The sequence below is a fragment of the Muscardinus avellanarius genome, assembly GCF_963383645.1.
Source record: "Muscardinus avellanarius genome assembly, chromosome: 11".
NCBI classification, from domain to species: domain Eukaryota; kingdom Metazoa; phylum Chordata; class Mammalia; order Rodentia; family Gliridae; genus Muscardinus; species Muscardinus avellanarius.
In genome coordinates this window covers 24,178,176-24,195,466 of record NC_137797.1, presented here as the reverse complement: position 1 = coordinate 24,195,466, position 17,291 = coordinate 24,178,176, and the positions used below count along the sequence as shown (strand labels likewise).

Below are 17,291 nucleotides of genomic sequence, written 5' to 3'. Positions count from 1 at the left end.
CTGCGTTTCTGCGAGCCCTCGCTCGGCGCGGCGGCTAATGGAACCCGCGCGGGCCGCCCGGCCAATCAGCGCCGAGCTTCCTGCCGCGGCCGGCCAATGGCGGCGCGCGTCCTTGGGGCGCGGGCGCGGCGCTCGGCCGGCCCACTCCAGTGTGCGGCGGGGCTGCGCGGCTGGGCTGGCGGCTGTGCGCGGCGTGCTCCCGCGGCTCCGGCGGGCAGGCGGCGGCGGCGGGCGCTCGGCCGAGCCCGGAGATGCCGGAGTTCCTGGAAGACCCGTCGGTCCTCACCAAAGACAAGTTGAAGAGCGAGTTGGTGGCCAACAATGTGACGCTGCCGGCCGGGGAGCAGCGCAAGGACGTGTACGTGCAGCTCTACCTGCAGCACCTCACGGCGCGCAACCGGCCGCCCGCCGCGGGCGCCAACAGCAAGGGGCCGCCCGACTTCTCCAGCGACGAGGAGCGCGAGCCCACGCCGGTGCTGGGCGCGGGGCCGGGCCGCGGACGCGCCGCCGCGGGCAGGGTAAGGCGGCCGGCCACAAAGGCGGGCGGGCGGGCGGGCGTTTGGCGGCCGCGGCGCGCGCTCGCCCCCTGGCGCCCCCACCCCGGCCCGGGCCCGGCTGGCGGGGGCCGGCGACGGCGGGAGCGGGGTCCCGCGCTGGGGCCGCGGGGCCTGTGCGCGCAGGTGGCGGGCGCGCGGGTGCGCACCGGGACTTGCTGCCCTTTTCAAAAGCTTCTGCGGGGTCAGCCCTGGAATGCTATAGGTTAAGTTGGAGCGTTTTCCCGCTTTAGTAACTGAAACGACTCGCCAGAGCGTCTCAGAGCGCTCCCTGGAGGGCAATTTGAGCCATGCTCATTTTCTAACCAAAATTTGAAATCTATTCCCGCCCTTTTTATGTGTTATTGTTTTTTTTTTTTTTTTTTTTGCATGCAGAGAGCTGTTTGAACCTTAGGGTTTTTTTTTTTTTTGTTCATTTGCAGCAACAGGCCATCTTTTGGCAGGACGGTTTTATTCTAAATTAAAATGGACGTTTAAACATATGCTTAACTTTAAGCGGTCGTATTTGAAAATTCTAGTGAAGAGGTTTTGTTTCGTCTGCCTTTGCTAAATTGCTTGAAGATTCTGAGCCAAGGAAAACGCTTATTTTGTGACATTCTAAATGTACTACGGTTACAATTCGAAATGATCACGGTCAAAGCTCATTTCAGCTCCAGCGAATTCTCATTTGTATTTTGTGTTCTGGGTAAATTTTCAGTGGCGATTTGTTGGTTTGCATCTACCAAATCACCAGCCTTCAAAGTCACAATTGGAATATAGTTGAAATTATTGATTGGTGTAACTTAAAATACTCTTGTGAGAGACAGTGTGTGTGGTTGGAGTTGTTGCTGCTGACTTCTATTATCGTTTTGTATTCCTATCCTCAAAAATATCCCATCTTTTTTTGGTGGATGGGGGCTGGTGATTGAACCCAGGACCTACACTGTACCTCTGAGCTATATCCCCAGCTTATTGCTTGTTTTTGTTACTTAAATAATCTGTTTGATGTGTTTTCCTGACTACTCAGGTGGAAATGAGAGAGAGGAAAAAAAAGAGACATGTAAAACCTCGGCTTTAGAGAAAATGAAATCATAAAAGTTATCTGGCACATAGTGTCTACTAAATATTTGTTCAATAACTAAAGACCATTCACATCTTCCTGTTCCTGATAACTTCTTTTGTGGACCTAAAGCCACTTAAGGCAACTCTTAAAAACTCTTAAAAATGAGGTAGTGCTCAAATTATTTCAGTGCAGATCTGGTTGAAAATGAAATGTTTTTCATTTCAATCAACACACTAAACAGTTCTGTAAAATCCTTTGTTGGTCTTATGTGCAGATTTTATTAAACCATAAAGTTTTGGGTTGTATGTAAAATTTTTAAATCTCGATTGAGAAAGTGAGTTATAAGAGTCTGTCTGAATAGATTTTTTTTTTTTAAAGTAGAGGCAGGCATGGTGGCACACTTTTGTTAATGCCAGTACTTGGGAAGCTGAGACAGAAGGATCATGAATTTGCAGCTAGCCTCAGCTACTTACTGAGGCCCTCTGCAACTTAGTGAGGCCCTGTTTCAAAATAAAGGATAGGGCTAGGGATGTAGCTTGGAGGTAGAATGCCCTTGGATTCAGTCTCCCAACACCACATATACACAGAACCCTTGTAGTAATTGCTTTATAAAAATGTGCATGGTAGTCGCGCATGGTTGCGCACGCTTGTAATCCCTGCAGTTGCAGTCTGAGAGGCTGAGACCAGAGGATCGCGGTTCGCAGGCAGCCTCAGCTACTTAGGCCCTCTGCAACTCAGTGAGACCCGGTTTCAAAATAAAGAATAAAAAATAGGGCAGGGGGTGTAGCTCGGAGGTCAATTGCCCCTGGGTTTCATCCCCAGACCTGTTAAAAAAAAATATGTATGTATGGTAAATTCTCATTTTGTGTGTGTTACTGGAGATTGAACCCAAGGATAGTCTACTTCTGAGCCACCCCCCCATCCCCTCCCTGTCCTTTTTTTTTACTTTGAAACAGGATCTCACTAATTTGCCTAGGACCTCTAAATTGCTCCCAGGCTTTGAACCTGGGATTCTCCTGTCTTAGCTTCCCATGTACCTGCCAGATTCTGTGCGTGCGTGTGTGTAAAATATTTTAGTCATTTTTTCCCTATATATGATAATATATTGTCATCTTAATATTTATAGGATTTGGGGACTTGCAAATATGGCAGATTTTCAAGTGCTGATTTTTTTTTTTTTACCATTTTGAAACAAACCAAACAATGTTGATTTGGCCAAAATTAGATATTTGTACAGCATGTATCTTCTATTTAATCAGTGTTTCTAAGGAATATTTTTAGTTAAGGTAGAAATTGTTTCATATTTGCCACGACCATAATATCCTTTCTTAGACTCACTTGGTGTGGTACTTCAGAAATTTGCATGTTAAGGAGAGTGCTTGTAATCCCAGCATTTGGGAGGCTGAGAAGGATCGCAGTTTGCTGACAGCCCTGGCTACTTAGCCCCCTTGCAACTCAGTGAGATCCTGTTTTGAAATAAAGAATAAAAAATAAGACAGGTGGTATAGCTTGGAGGTAGAATGTCCCTGGGCTCCATCCCCAGTAACTAAAAAAAAAAAAAAGATAAATCTGCTTGTTAATTTTTTTTGTGTGTGTGTTTGTGATACTGGATGGAACCCAGGGGCATTTTACCTTATAGCTATAACCCTAGCCCTGTTTGTTTTGTTTTTTGAATCAAGGTCTCACTAAGTTGGCAAAGGCCATCATCACTAAGTAGCTGAGTTTTTCCGCAGACCACAATCCTCTTGTCTCAGCCTCCCAAATGCCAGGATTACAAGCATGCACTACCACACCTGGCTTTATTTGGGTTTTGTTTTTTATTTTTAAGTTTTTAATTTTATGCATCTTCATACCAGTATTTTTTTAATTGTTGAAATTATCTAGATTGTGAACATAGCATTTATAGGGTTGGCAATATGTTTAGCTTGCAGCAGAGCATAGTGTTATTCATGAATCATATGGTCAGTAGATTATGTATTCTTTTGTGTATATGTGTGCACTACCCCAACCCTGATAATAATGGGGTGGGGGTGCTAGGGATTAAACTGAGGGAGTTCTATATCCAAACTATACCCTCAGCCCTATTTTATTTTTTTTATTTGGAAATACAGTCTTGCCAAGTTACTGAAAGCCTAAATTACTTAGGCTGGCCTCAAGTCAGCAATTCTCCTGTCTCAGCCTCCGGAAATGCTGGGATTGCATGTGTGTAATACAATGCTCAACTCTGATTATGAATGCATAACAGAAAATGTTTAAACATTTACTACAGGGCAATAAAAAGTTTCTTAGTGATGGAGATTTTTTTTTTTTAATACTGGGGGTTAAGCCCAGGGGCACCATTCTACCTCCAGTTTACACCCCTACCCCTATTTAGGAATGTGGGAATCATAAGTCATAAATTGGCTTCCATATTTCTTAGTAGAGTGTTAAGTATATGGTTCCTGAATTGGAATACAGACATGTGTACACACACTCTTACAGCCATTTACTCAGATTAAGGATTGATTACATGGATTGATTACATGAGGTTGCATAAAGTGAAGTGCCTAGTACTCATTAGTTGGTACCTATTAGAATGTATAGTTTCTAAATGTTTTTCATCTTTATTTAATGCCAGACAATGCAGTACAGAGTTACTATAATATAGTTTTCAGAAAGGATAAGTTTGGGATACTTGAGGCTGAGACAGGAGCATTACTGGTTAGAGGCCAGCTACAACAACTTAAGCAAGACTTTTCTCAAAATGGAAGGACTGGGGTATAGCTCAGAGGTAGAGCACCTCAGATTCAATCCCTTGTACCCCCCCCCCCAAAGTACCTCAAAGTGATATATAATGTCTGTTCTGACATTACTATATTGCACAGTATACAGATTTCCTGAGATAGTCATTTGCTTTGTAAAATGGAGATGTTCGTATCTTACAGGATTTTTAAGACTCAAATTAATACGTTAGGCATTTTTTGGGTGTGTATGATGCAGGGGATTAAACCTAGAGGCATCTACCTCTGATCTACATTCCCAACTGATTTTATTTCTTATTTGGAAACGGGGTCTCCCTAAGTTTCTGAGAGCCTCACTGAGTTGCTCAGATTGGCTTCGAACATATGATCCTCCTGTTTCAGCCTCTCTAGTAATGGGATTATAGTTGTGCACCACACAGCTCAATACATGATAGGTGCTCAGTAGAATTATTTTATAATAATTATTGTTATAATTCAACATCTTTGCTATTAAAGGTGGAGATTAAAGAAATTAGAGAAGCTGATCAGTAATGTCACAGAACTGTTGGGTTTTAAAATTGAAAAATTTTAAAAAAGTGGATTTTAAAATTGGGGAAAAAAAGTGCTGCGTATGGTGACACACTCCTGTAACTCTAGTACTTGGGAGACTGAGTTAGGAAGATTCTGGTTTTTTCTGGGACTATTCTCCCTACAGATTAAAGTTTAAAATTAGATAACTTGTGAACCTCTTGTACTACTTGATTTACGTTATGCAAGTTTATTGGCTACTTGTAAAAAATTCTTTTGTTGAACTGAAGTTTCTTCATTATGCTATAAGAAAAAACAGGAGGTTGGTTCCTGCTTTGATTTAATATGCCTGTGACATTTCTGTGTTTTTTAAGCAGTGCTGGGGATGGAACCCAGGTTCTTACATGTGCCAGGTCAACACACCACCACTGAGCCAGGTCCTCCACCATTTCTAATAAATAGATTTTCAAAAAGAAGTGACTTGTTTTTTCCTCTCTAGAGTGGACTTTCATTTATTCATCTGACAAAGCATTTATCAGGTTAGGTACTTTTTCTGTGTTAGGCACTCTCTTTTTTTAAAGACAGGAGAAAACTATGATAGTGATTTTGCTTTGTGGTGCTTACTGAAATGCTGCTCAAATTACCTGAGCTTCGCATTAAAATATATTTTCAGGTTGAAGATTTAAGAATCAAAACAAAAAGCTGAGTGGGGTGCATGCATGTAATTCCTGCGCTTGGGAGACTGAGAAAGGAGGATGACACAGGTTGGAAGCCAGCCTCAGCTACTTAGTGAGGCTCTCAGCAACTTAGTGAGGCCCTCTTCCAAATAAAGTATCAAATAGGTCTGGGAGTATAGCCTGGAGGTAGAAAGCCCCTGGGTTCCACCCCCAATACCACGCAAAAAGAAAAAATCAGAACAAAGCCAGGCGTGGCGCATGCTTGAGACCTGAGGGGAGGCTCAGGTTCGTGGACAGCCTCAGCTACTTAGTGAGGCCCTCCCCAACTTAGTGAGACCCTGTCTTAAAATCAAGAATAAAAAATAGGGTACGAGGGTATAACTCGGAGTTCAAATGCCCCTGGGTTCCATCCCCAGACCTGCAAAAAAAGAACAAAGCAAAGCCATTTAAAATAGGAGCTGGGCATAGTGGTTGCAGGCTTGTAATCCCAGCATTTGGGAGGCTGAAACCAGAGGATCACAATTCACAGACAGCCTCAGCTATTTAGTGAGGTCCTTTGCAACTCAGTGAGACCTGGTTTCAAAATAAAAAGAATAAAAAACAGGGCGGGGGGTGTAGCTCAGAGGTCAAATGTCCCTGGGTTCCACCCCCTGGACCCGTAATAGGGTTAAATTGTTGCTTAAAGTGGCTTTGATTACAAGCCACCTTTGGAACTATTGCTCAAGGAGTTCACCATTTGGAGGAAAGTAAAGCATGTATACAAACAACTCATAGAAAGTAGGTAGCCCACACTTGTAATACCAGCATTTAGTGCAGGAGGCTAAGACAGGAGGATCACAGTTGGAAGACAGCCACAGGTACTTAGGTTCTTTGCAACTCAGTGAGACCCTGTTTCAATATAAAGAATAAAAAATAGGGCTGGGGATTTTGCTCAGAGGTAGAATGCCCCTGTGTTCCATCCCCAGTACTGCAAAAAAAGAGAAAGTAAGTAGGTGGAATGTTATAAATGCTAAATAAGTATTTGAAAACTAAAGGACATTAGCCAGGCAAGATGGTGCGCACCTGTAATCTTAGCTCTTCCAGGTATTGACCCAGGAAGACTTCAAATTCAAGGCCATCCTGATCAACTTTAAAAGATCATGTCAATATAAAAAGGGCTGGGGATGTAGCTCAGGTAGAACTCTTTCCTAGCATGTGCAAGGCCAAGGGTTCAGTCCCCACTACTATGGAGGGGTGGGACCGAATTATACTATTGCCAGAAGTTGAGGTTCCTGATGTTTTGTTGATATTAAAATTTGAATAGTCTGCTGGATGTGGTGGCCCATACCTGTAATCCCAGCATTCAGGAGGCTGAGACCAGAGGATCATGGTTCACAGACAGCTTCAGCTATTTAGTGAGGCCCTCTGCAACTTAGACTCTGTTTCAAAATAAAAAAAAATAGGGCAGAGGGTATAGCTTGGAAGTCGAATGCCCCTGGGTTCCATCTCCAGACCTGCAAAAAAAAATTTTTTGAACATTTTAATGGTGGGAGGGATTATAACTAATTTGAACCTGATTCTTTTCCTTTGTTTAGAGGTATATACATTATGTAGGCATTTTTCTTTTCAACCTATCTATTTTTTTTCTTTTTTTGGTGGTACTGGGGTTCCTGGAAGCCCTTCTACCTCCGGGCTACACTCCCAGACCTATTTTATATTTTTATTTGGGAAACAGGGTCTCTTAAGCCAGCACGGCTGGCTTCGAACCTGCCTGGTCCTCCTGTCTCCGCCTCCCAAGCCCAAGCGCCCGCCACCATGCCCTGCTGTCTTTCGTGTGTGTGTGTGTGTGTGTGTGTGTGTGTGTGTGTGTGTGTGAGAGAGAGAGAGAGAGAGAGAGAGAGACAGACAGACAGACAGACAGACAGACAGACAGATAGATATGGTGGTACTGGGGGTGGACCCCAGGGCTTTCCACTTCTGGGCTATACTCCCAGCCCTTTTTTAATATTTTATTTGGAAACAGGGTCTTACAAAGTTGCTGAGAGCCTCACTAAGCAGCTGAGGCTGGCTTTGAACCTGTGTGATCCTCCTGTCTCAGCCTCCCAAGCGCAGGATTACAGGCATGCGCCACCACGCCCGGCTGTCTATCCTATTTTTAACTTTGGAAACATAACTAATTTTTTCTAGTACATACTGCTGTAACTCAAATTATAAACTTTTCTTTTAATAGTTTTTCAAAGTTTTTTCATGTCCTTTTAACTGTTTTACTGAAATGATCATACAGAACTGAATCTGGAGTGTAAACTGTCAAAGTTGATATCTAACTGTGAAGTCTGTCAGACTTGTAGACCATAAACTGGCTACTAAAGTAAATAAGTTATAAAGAAAATAGTTAATTTGGGCTTCTTAAGTTCTGATATACTGATTAAGGGAAGTGTGTATATGTGTACACATTACTTTCAAGCTATCCCCCTAGACGTGTGTGTGTGTTGGGGGTACTGGAGATTAAACCCAGGGGCCATCTACCACCAAGCTCCACCCCCAACCTTTTTTTTTTTTTTTTTTTACTTTATTTTGAAACAGGGTCTCACTAAGTTGGAGAGGGCCTCACTAAGTGGCTGAGGCTGACTGCAAACCACCATCCTCTCAGCCACCCACATACTGGGATTACAACCATGTGCTACCACACCTGGCTTCATGAGCTTTGCTAAGTTGCCATGGCTGACTAAACCTGTGATTCTCCTGCCTAGCCTACCAAGTACTGGGACTACAGGTGTATATGCCACCACACCCTGACCAGGGAAATCATAAGTATAGACATATTTATAGTAAAGTCTTAAACTCTCCTGGGTTAGTTTAAATTTAAGGATTATCAAGCCGAGGGTTTGATAATCCTTAAATTTAAACTACCTCTTCTAATTTAAATTTAAATTTAAATTTACCTCTTCTAATCTAAATCTTGGAGGCTAAGAGAGGATGATTGCAGATTCAAAGCCAGCCTTAGCAATTTAGGGAAGCCCTCAGCAAGACCTTGTTTCAAAACTGAAGTAGGAGCTGGGCATGGTGGCACACACTTGTAATCCCCTTACTTGTGGGGCTGAGACGGGGTCACAGCTTTGCGTCCAGCCTCAGCTACCTAGTGAGGCTCTTTTTCAAATAAAGAATAAAAAATAGAGCTGGATATGTAGCTTGGAGGTAGAATGCCCCTGGGTTCAAAAAAGAAATAGGGCGCCGGGCGTGGTGGCGCATGCTTGTAATCCCCACGCTTGGGAGGCTGAGACAGGAGGATTGCACAGGTTCGAAGCCAGCCTCAGCTACTTAGTGAGGCTCTCAGCAACTTAGCGAGACCCTATTTCCAAATAAAATATAAAATGGGTCTGGGAGTATAGCCCGGAGGTAGAAAGCCTCTGGGTTCCACCCCCAGTACCACCAAAAAAAAAAAAAAAAAAAGAAAGAAAGAAAAGAAAAGAAATAGGGCTAGGAGTATAGCTCCGAGATAAAACACCACTGAGATTTCATTCCCAGTACAACCCAGAAGAAGAGGGGATTGTTAAAAGAGGTCAGTAGTAAATTGTTAAGGTCATTGGAATGAAAATGTTTAAACCCAGTCTGGCTTCACTTCACCACTTTCATGCTGATTTGTTTCCCTTGCCATCAGTAGCTATAGGCTTTAAGAGATGCATTATTAGAAATGTAATATAAGCTTGGGTGTAGTGCTGCAATCTTGCAATGTCAGTATTTGGGAGACTGAAACAGAAGGACTTCAGGTTCAGAGCCAGCCTCTGCAACTTAGGCCTTGTTTTCAAGTAAAAAATAAAATAGGTCTGGAGGTATAGCTCCAAGGTAGAAGGCCCCTGGGTTCTATCCACAATACCATAGGGGGAAAATATATGTAATGTGGGTTTTTTGTTGTTGTTTTGGTTCTGGGGGTTGAAACCCATTCCTGTTTTATTTTTGAAAAAGGGTCTCCTTAGGTTAATTAGAGTCTCATTACTGGCTGAGGCTGTTTTCAAACCTGATCCTCCTGTCTTACCCTCCCAAGTACTGGGATTACAAGTGTGTGCCACCATGCTGGGCTAAATTTTTGGTTATTTAAAAGAAAACAAAGCTAATCCTAGTACTTGGGAGGATGAGACTAGAGGATCTGGTTCATGGCTAGCCACAGTCACTTAGTGAGACCCTGTTTCAAAATAAAGAATAAAAAATTGGGCTGGGAGTATAGTTCAGAGGTAGAGTGCCCCTGGGTTCAATTCCCAGCACCACATACACACAAAAATAAAGCGGTGGCACTTACATGTAATCCTGGTGCTTGGGAGGCTGAGACAGGATTGTAGCTTCAGTGCCAGCCTTAGCAATTTAGTGCAGCTCTTAACAACTAGTGAGACTCTGTTTCAAAATAAAATAGGGCTTGAGGTATAACTTGGAGGTAGAAATTCCCTAGATTCCATCTTCAGCATCACAAAAATAAATGGGGGGGAAAAGTCTGGGGCTGTAGCTTGGAGGTAGAACACCTTTGGGTTCAGTTCCCAGTATTATAAAAAAAAAATAAAGGGAAATAATGGGTTCATTATTAGAAACAAAATGTTATCTAAAGTCAGTTGGCTTTACTTTGTTTTTATTTGATCTTGAATTTTTGATGCCATCACTACTTCTTTACATAGTTCAAAATCAACTATTTTAGCAGTCATTGCTTTAACATTTATTTGTGTGAGTACTAATTGTTTTGGGGTGGGTGGGTAGGTAGGTGGCACTGGGAACTAAATCCAGGGATATTCTACCTCTGAGCTATATCCCCAGCCCATTTTTATATTTTGTTTTAAAAAAGAGTTTTATTAGGTTGCTTGCTATGTTGCTGAGGCTGTCCTTGAACCTGCAGTCCTCCTAACTCTGCCTCCCAAGTACTGGGATTATAGGTGTGCACCACCGTGCCCAGCTGGATATAGTTTTGTACATTCTAATTACAGTTGAACTTAGAAATACCTTCAGATAATGAGTTGCTTTAATCAAATTGCTATGGCCTAATGAAACTGTAAAATCAAGTTGAAGGTAAATTTGCACATTTGTTTTATATAGTAATATTTTCTAGTAAATGAATACTTATTTATATCTTATTGGTACGTTATAATTGTGTATGATAGCGATGCAGCATTGTTATGTGCACATACCATTGTTTGATCTGTATCCTTCTTTCCCTCCATTTTCCCCTCCACAAAATGAACATTTTTTAATTCATGTAGAGATGCTGCTAACTACCCCTCTTTTTTTTTTTTTTTTTTTTTAACACAGAAAGCCACCAAGAAAACTGATAAGCCTAGACTGGAAGATAAAGATGATCTAGATGTAACAGAGCTCTCTAATGAAGACCTTCTAGATCAGCTTGTGAAATATGGAGTGAATCCTGGTCCTATTGTGGGTAAGTTGATATCTTTTCTGTGAAGCAAGGCTCCAAATTGTTTTCCTTCTTGTTTAGGGGTTAGAATTTGGGTTGTAAGGACCACACTGTTATTAATCATTTTTAAGACCAAGACTTTAGTTTCTTTAACTTCTTTTATCTTTCTTTTGTTTTGTTTGTTTTGTCTTTTTGGGGGGTGTGGTACTAGGGCATTCTACCTCTGAGTTTATACTCCTAGCCCTATTTTTTAGTCCTTTTTATGTTTGAAATGGTCTCGCTGAGTTGAAGGGCCTCACTAAGCAGTAGCCGAAGCTGTTCTTGAATCATATCCTCCTGTCTCTGCCTCCCAAATGCTGGGATTACAAGCTTGTGCCACCCAACCAGCTTCTTCTTTAATTCTAAATTAGACACATTTTGGATAATCTCTAAATTTGCTTCTGTTATTGATTGTTGTATGAGTATTCATATCACAATACCTGGTGGAACCTATGGGCATTTATGACAATAAGGAAAATCAAGTTAGTGACAGGCTTTTTTTTTTTTTTTTTTTCCTGGCAACTGGGGATTGAACCCAGGCACATTCTTCCTCAGAGCTACACCCCAGCCCTTTTTTTTTTCTTTTCCTTGTGCTGGAGATGGAATCCAGAGGCTTTCTACCTCTGGGATACACTCCCAGACCTATTTTTTATTTTATTTGGAAACAAGGTCTCACTAAGTAGCTGAGGCTCACTAAGTTTCTGAGAGCTTTATTAAGACTTTGAACTTGTGCAGTCCTCCTGTCTCGCCCTTCCAAGTACTGGGATTTCAAGCGTGTGCCACCACTCCCGAACTATTTTTTATTCTTTATTTTGAAACCAAATAAAGAATAAAAAATAGGGCTGGGGCTGAGGGTATAGCTTGTAGGTAGAATGCCCCATGGATCCATTCCCAGTACCACAAAACAGCAACAATAACAACAAAGTCCTGTCTTGATTGGAATTCCAAAATGATAAACTAAACAGAAAAAAATGTAATTATAAGCCAGCCATCGTGGCACACGCTTGTAATCTCAGTACTTGGGAAGCCTAGACAGGAGAATCACAGGTTCAAGGACAGCCTTAGTATGTAGTGAGACTCATCAACATAAACATAAATAGGGTTGGATGTGTAGCTCAAAGGTTGAATGCCCCTGGACTCAATCCCCAGTACCACACACACAAACAAAACTAAAATACTAGATTTTCATTATTGAATTACTTTTAGGATGATTTTGCAAGGTTGATTATGCCTTAATTTGGGATAGCCTTGGCAGTAACCTCAAAATGAGAAAAACCTGTTTTGATCTTCTGTGTTGTATAAAACACAAAACTAGAGAGATTTGATGGTTTTGTTATAGTATATTTGCAAATGAGGATTAAGAATATTTTAGCCGGGCGTGGTGGTGGCAGTGGCAGAGCACACTTGTAATTCCAGTACTTGGGAAGATGAAACAGAAGGATTGCGCAGGTTCGAAGCTAGTAGCCTCAGCCACTTAGTGAGACTCTCAGTAACTTAGTGAGACCCTGCTTCCAAATAAAATATAAAATAGGTCTGGACTATAGCTTGGAAGTTGAAGGCCCCTGAGGTCCATCCCCAGTACCACCAAAAAAAAAAAAAAGAATATTTTAATTTATACATTGCTTCCAGGCAGATACATATGAATATAATTATCAGCACACGTCTTTAAAATCTTTGTTTAAAAATCTGAAAGGGAGAAGCCGGGCATGGTGGCACACGCTTGTAATACCAGCACTTGGAAGGCTGAGACAGGATCGCACAGGTTCAAAGCCAGCCTCAGCTACTTAGTGAGGATCTCAGCAACTTAGTGAGACCCTGTTTCCAAATAAAGTATAAAATAGGTCTGGGGGTATAGCCCGGAGGTAGAAAAAGCCCCTGGGTTTCACCCCCAGTACCACCAAAAAAAATCTGAAAGGGAGATACTGAAAAACGTGTCATGTCATACATTACATGTTCTTATACTGGCTAAAACTACTTAGTTATTTTTGTTTTGTTTTGTGGTACTGTGGATTGAACCCAGGGGCATTCTACTGTCTCAGCCTCCCAAGTACTGGTATTACAGGTATGCATTGCCATGCCTAGCCCTTAGGTAACATTTCCGGACATGTGTTGCTTATAAAAGATATCTGTTAAGCCAGGCATGGTGGCGCACGCTTGTAATCCCAGCACTTGGGAGGCTGAGATAGGAGGATCGCACAGGTTCAAAACCAGCTTCAGCTACTTAGTGAGGCTCTCAGCAACTTAGTGAGACTCTGTTTCCAAATAAAGTATAAAATAGGTTTGGGAATATAGCCTGGAGGTAGAAAAGCCCCTGAGTTCCACCCCCAGTACCACACACACAAAAAAAAATTATAAAAGATATCTGTTAGTTGTACTTAGTGGTCCAGGGTTGTCATCCGGTATAAGGGAGGCTGAGACAGGGGGATCACAGGTTCAAGGCCAGCCTCCGCTACTTAGTGAGACCCTGCTTCCTAATAAATAAAATCAGTCTGGGGATGTAGCTTGCAGGTAGAATGCCTCTGGGTTGATTCAGTATAAAACACACACACACACACACACACACACACACACACACACACACACACAGAATAAAATGAGCCAGCCAGCTGGGCACGGTGGCGCACGCCTGTAATCCCAGTACTTGGGAGGCTGAGATAGGAAGATCATAGGTTTGAGGTCCACCTCTGTTAGGTAGTGAGACGCATATCAACCATAAGAAATAAAATAGGGCTGGGGTGGAGCTAGAAGGTAGAATTCCTTTGGGTTCAATCCCCAGGACCACACACAAAAATATCTGTTGTCATTTTATTTATCTAATAGAAATTTTTAAAAGTTACGTAGTTAGTATAAAGCTAAAAATAAAAGTTCTTACTTCCCAGAACTTCCCCCCCATAATTGAATGCTATTTATGCTTATTAATGAAAGATGTTGTTTCTAAGCATGGTGGTATATGCTTGTAATCCCAGTACTTGGGAGGCCGATACAGGAAGATCGCAGGTTGAAAGACAGCCTCAGCAGGTAGTGAGGCCCTCTGCATCTTAGTGAGGCTGTTTCAAAATAAAAAGGATAAAATAGAACTGGGGGTATAGCTTGGAGGTAAAATACCCCTGGGTTCCACCCTCAGTATCACCGAAAAGAAAAGAATTTTTCTGTATTGGCACATACTTTTATGTGGTCATGGAGAAAGTAAAGAGTCCAAAGTTTGCTGTCAAAAATATTCATACATGGGAACTGGTGTGTGGTTGTGCACGCTTGTAATCCCCGCGCTTGGGAGGCTGAGACAGGAGGATCGCACAGGTTCGAAGCCAGCCTCAGCTACTTAGTGAGGCTCTCAGCAACTTAGTGAGACCCTGTTTCCAAATAAAATACAGAATAGGTCTGGAAGTGTAGCCCGAAGGTAGAAAGCCCCTGGGTTCCACCCCCAGCACCACGGGGGGGGGGGGGTCATACATGGGAAAGGGCATGGTGGCACATCTGTCTCAGTAGTGTGTGCATGCATAGACAACTGTATTCCATGTCATTCAAAGAAAGATTATATCTCATTGAAATCTCGGAGAAGTGCTTAATTTTAGGAGAATATTGTATATTATTTTTAAGCATTAAAGCTTGGGAAAGAAAAGAATGGGAGTAAGTTTATAATGTTGCTTAATATATTTTCTGAGCTGGACCTTAAATAAGTCAATTCGAGTTCTAAAGCAGGTTTTGCCTTGACACAGGAACAACCAGGAAGCTGTATGAGAAAAAGCTGTTGAAATTGAGGGAACATGGAGCAGAATCAAGATCTTCTACTCCTCTACCAACAATTTCTTCTTCAGCAGAAAATACAAGGCAGAATGGAAGTAATGATTCTGACAGATATAGTGACAACGAAGAAGGTAAACTTTAAGATGATATTAAGTGTATTTAATTTTTTCAGACTAATACAGTTGCCTTGAAAAGATAAAATTTAAAACAATTGGCAAGACATGTAATTTTTGTTTATATAAATATTTTCTTGTTAAGAATTCTAAGAAACAAAGTGCAGTGTTTAATTTTCTATTACCTAAATGGCCAGTTAATTATCTTTTTTAATCTCATTTTTGTAACCACAAAGTTCCTTGCAGTGTCCTTTTTCCATTTGTCATCTTCACTAAGTGACCACTGTCATTAATTTGATGCTTATCTTTCCAGTTAGTTTTTTACTTTTACTTTCCTATCTAATACATGGTATTTGTTGTTTGTTTTATGTAAATTGTAAGCCCAATCTTACACTTGCATTTTTATTGTTATATTTTAACTGATCTTATTACGTATGTATCTGTTTATTCCTCATTATTAACATAGAGTGACAGCATTTGAACAACCATATTTTCTCTGTGCTCTAGTTATAGGCATTTAAATTATTTACCAGTTTTACTAGATAATCTGATTTCATGATAACTCTATAGAAAATAATTTATTTTTTGAAAATAGTACATAAAACAAATGTCCTCTAAGAGTAAGTACAATTTGATACTTATAACCTTTTAATTCATATAACACATTTGTTAATTTTGTGATTACTTAATTTGATCAAAATTACTTTTATCTCCATAAGCATTGCCTTCCAAGGCACAGTCTGTCAAATTCTTTGTCAGAATATGAAACATAGAGTCTTCCTTCAACAGCACTATTTTAGCAAGGAGGCAAAGAATAAAATCAGCTCCAACAAAAGTGATACTTAAACTTCCTGCCTCTTTTGCCTCTACAGGAAAGAAGAAAGAACACAAGAAAGTGAAGTCCACTAGGGATTTTGTTCCTTTTTCTGAACTTGGAACTGCTCCCTCTGGTGGATTTTTTCAGGGTATTTCTTTTCCTGAAATCTCCACCCGTCCTCCTTTGGGCAGGACTGAACTACAGGCAGCTAAGAAAATACACACTTCTGAGGGAGACCCACCTAGGGAGTCTTTTATGTCCACAACCTTGCCTGACAAGGGACAGATGCAGAAGCTAGCCTCTGGAAGAAATTTGTTTATTTCCTCCAAGTCTAGGCATGATAGGTGTTTAGAGAAAAGTTCTTCATCTTCATCTCAGCCTGAACTCACTGCCATGTCGATCTCTACTGCAGCTTCTCCTTCACTGATTAAAGAAACCACTACTACTTACCATAAAGACATAGTAGAAAATATTTATCGTGGAGAGAAAAGTGGAAATCAACCATTTTGTACTAAGAGGTCCAGTACTTCAGATCAGTCAGTTCTCTCCAGTGAAAGGGAAGTTCTAGAGGAGTCTAAGAGATCACAAGTAATTTCTCCACCGCTTGCTCAAGCAATCAGAGATTATATCAATTCTCTCTTGGTCCAGGGTGGGGTAGGTAGTTTGCCTGGGACTTCTAATTTTATACCCACACTGGATATAGAAAACATATGCAAGAGAATTGGTCAATCTGATTTTCAAGAAACCAGATCCCTTTCTCCTCCACGAAAACTCCCTAGACTCAGCGAGAAGTCAGTAGAAGAAAGTGGTTCAGGTGTCTCTGTGGCACTTCAGAATATACCTGACAGTGAACAGATGTCGTCTTTTGCCAAAACGGTTGTCTCTCGTTCACTTACTACCTTAGGAATAGAAACATTAGAGAAAGCACAGCATGATAAAGTAGATGCCCCAGAACTATCTTTTCCCTTCCATGAGTCTATTTTAAAGGTAATTGAAGCGGAATGGCAGCAAATTGATAGGCAACTGCCTTCATTGGCATGCAAGTATCCAGTTTCTTCTACAGAAGCAATGCGAATATTATCAGTTCCAAAAGTAGATGATGAAATTCTAGGGCTTATTCCTGAAGCCACGCCACTAGCAGGTACTCCGGCATCCTCCACTGGGTCTTGTGATCAGCACCTGGACTTAGCACTTTGTAGAACATATGAAGCTGCAGCGTCAGCATTGCAGATTGCAACCCACACTGCCTTTGTAGTTAAAGCCATGCAGGCAGACATTAGTCGGGCTGCACAGCTCCTTAGCTCAGAGCCTACTCACACACATGAGGCACTTGAGATTCTGAGCAGAACATATGATGCAGCCTCATTTCTCTGTGATGCTGCGTTTGATGAAGTGAAGATGGCTGCCCATACCATGGGATCTTCCACTGTCGGCCGTCGGTATCTGTGGTTAAAGGATTGCAAAATTAATCCAGTTTCTAAGAATAAGCTGGCTGTTGCTCCCTTTAAAGGTGGAACATTATTTAGAGGAGAAGTACACAAAGTAGTAAAAAAACGTGGAAATAAACACTAAAACAGGCCTCTACCTTTATATGTAGAACTTAGGAGCTTTTCTAGCAGTTTCAAGTAGTTTTATACCTTTGTAATACTAGGGATCAAAACCAGGAGTGCTCTGCCACTGAGCTACAGC

The 17,291-nt window shown here is 41.6% G+C and overlaps 1 protein-coding gene across 1 annotated transcript; it reads left to right on the top strand.

The window, feature by feature from the left end:
* Positions 1-251: 251 nt before the first annotated feature.
* TMPO (thymopoietin) lies at positions 252-17,174 on the top strand (the record flags this gene model as incomplete). The annotated part of the gene is made up of 4 exons (XM_080706244.1): positions 252-518; positions 10,787-10,913; positions 14,645-14,803; positions 15,658-17,174. The coding sequence occupies 4 exons, from the start codon at positions 252-254 to the stop codon at positions 17,172-17,174; spliced, it is 2,070 nt and encodes a 689-aa protein (XP_080562370.1).
* Positions 17,175-17,291: the final 117 nt, after the last annotated feature.